Source organism: Chiloscyllium plagiosum, chromosome 12, assembly GCF_004010195.1.
Source record: "Chiloscyllium plagiosum isolate BGI_BamShark_2017 chromosome 12, ASM401019v2, whole genome shotgun sequence".
NCBI lineage: Eukaryota > Metazoa > Chordata > Chondrichthyes > Orectolobiformes > Hemiscylliidae > Chiloscyllium > Chiloscyllium plagiosum.
Window position 1 is genome coordinate 85,154,407 of NC_057721.1, and position 975 is coordinate 85,155,381.

The following is a 975-nucleotide window of genomic DNA, read 5'->3' on the forward strand; positions in this document are numbered from 1 at the left end:
GGTGCGCGGGGAGGTGGGCGCAGGGAGGTGGTGGGGTAGGGGTGCGCGGAGAGGGGGAGGGGTGCGCGGGGAGGGGGAGGGGCGCGGTGGGGTGGGAGTGATCTCCCTGGGCTCTGATTGACGATGTGGGGAATGTGTGCTCCAGGTGTTTTGCAGTTGGCAGCATGGACAGCAGTACCTGGGTGTTTGGCGCTGAGCGCTGGGTCAATCTCATTTACTACTCACTCAGTGGGCACAAAGACACCATCGTTTCCTGCTTTTTTGAAGAGAAGAGTTTGGACGTGAGTAACTCCTGATTGCATTCACCTTACTCCTGCTCCATCCCAACGGGGTTTGCATTCCCCCCTCCATTGCTGGAGATATTCACTGGCACCCCTTGCGCAGCCCAGCCTGACCCCTGACCCCTTGCGCAGCCCAGCCTGACCCCTGACCCCTGGGAGCCCAGCCTGACCCCTGACCCCACAGTAGGGTGATGGTGTGGAGTTGCCAGTGAGTGTGCAGTGCTTCCTGCTGGCTGGGGTGGGTTTGCTGTGGTTGCTTTCAGTTTGAATGGAGATATGTTTTGCTGCAGATCTACACGCTGAGTCGAGATGCTACCCTGTGTGTGTGGCAGTGTGATACAGAGCCTGAGGGCCTGCAGCGCCAATTCCCAAAGAGCAAGGACAAAACACAGACTGATCAAAGTCAAGAACTCGAAGGGCAGAGTGCAGATATCATTCAGGGAAAAGCAGAATCAGAGCAAGAGAGGATTGGGAAAGTGAAATATTCTCTTGTTGGCAAGTAAGAAATGTTCCAGATACACCCTGGTTTGTCGTTGACATTTTGACAATGTGTCTGTCATTTTTTTCTGTTGCTCTACATTTGTCTGTGGTGGTCCCAATCCCTCCCTCTCTCCATTCCACCTTTTTGCGTGCTCTCTCTCTCATGCCCACACTCTCCCTCCTCACTGTCTATCTCTCTTTTGTTGTCTGTCTC

The 975-nt window shown here is 54.5% G+C and overlaps 1 protein-coding gene across 1 annotated transcript in view; it reads left to right on the plus strand.

Moving 5' to 3' along the window:
• The window catches only part of pwp2h (PWP2 small subunit processome component), a 29,744-nt gene that overhangs the window by 9,596 nt on the left and 19,173 nt on the right, over positions 1–975 (plus strand). The window contains exons 6-7 of the mRNA XM_043701438.1: positions 146–281; positions 572–780. Of these exons, the coding sequence (XP_043557373.1) occupies positions 146–281; positions 572–780 (345 nt within the window). The remainder of the gene's footprint in view (positions 1–145; positions 282–571; positions 781–975) is intronic.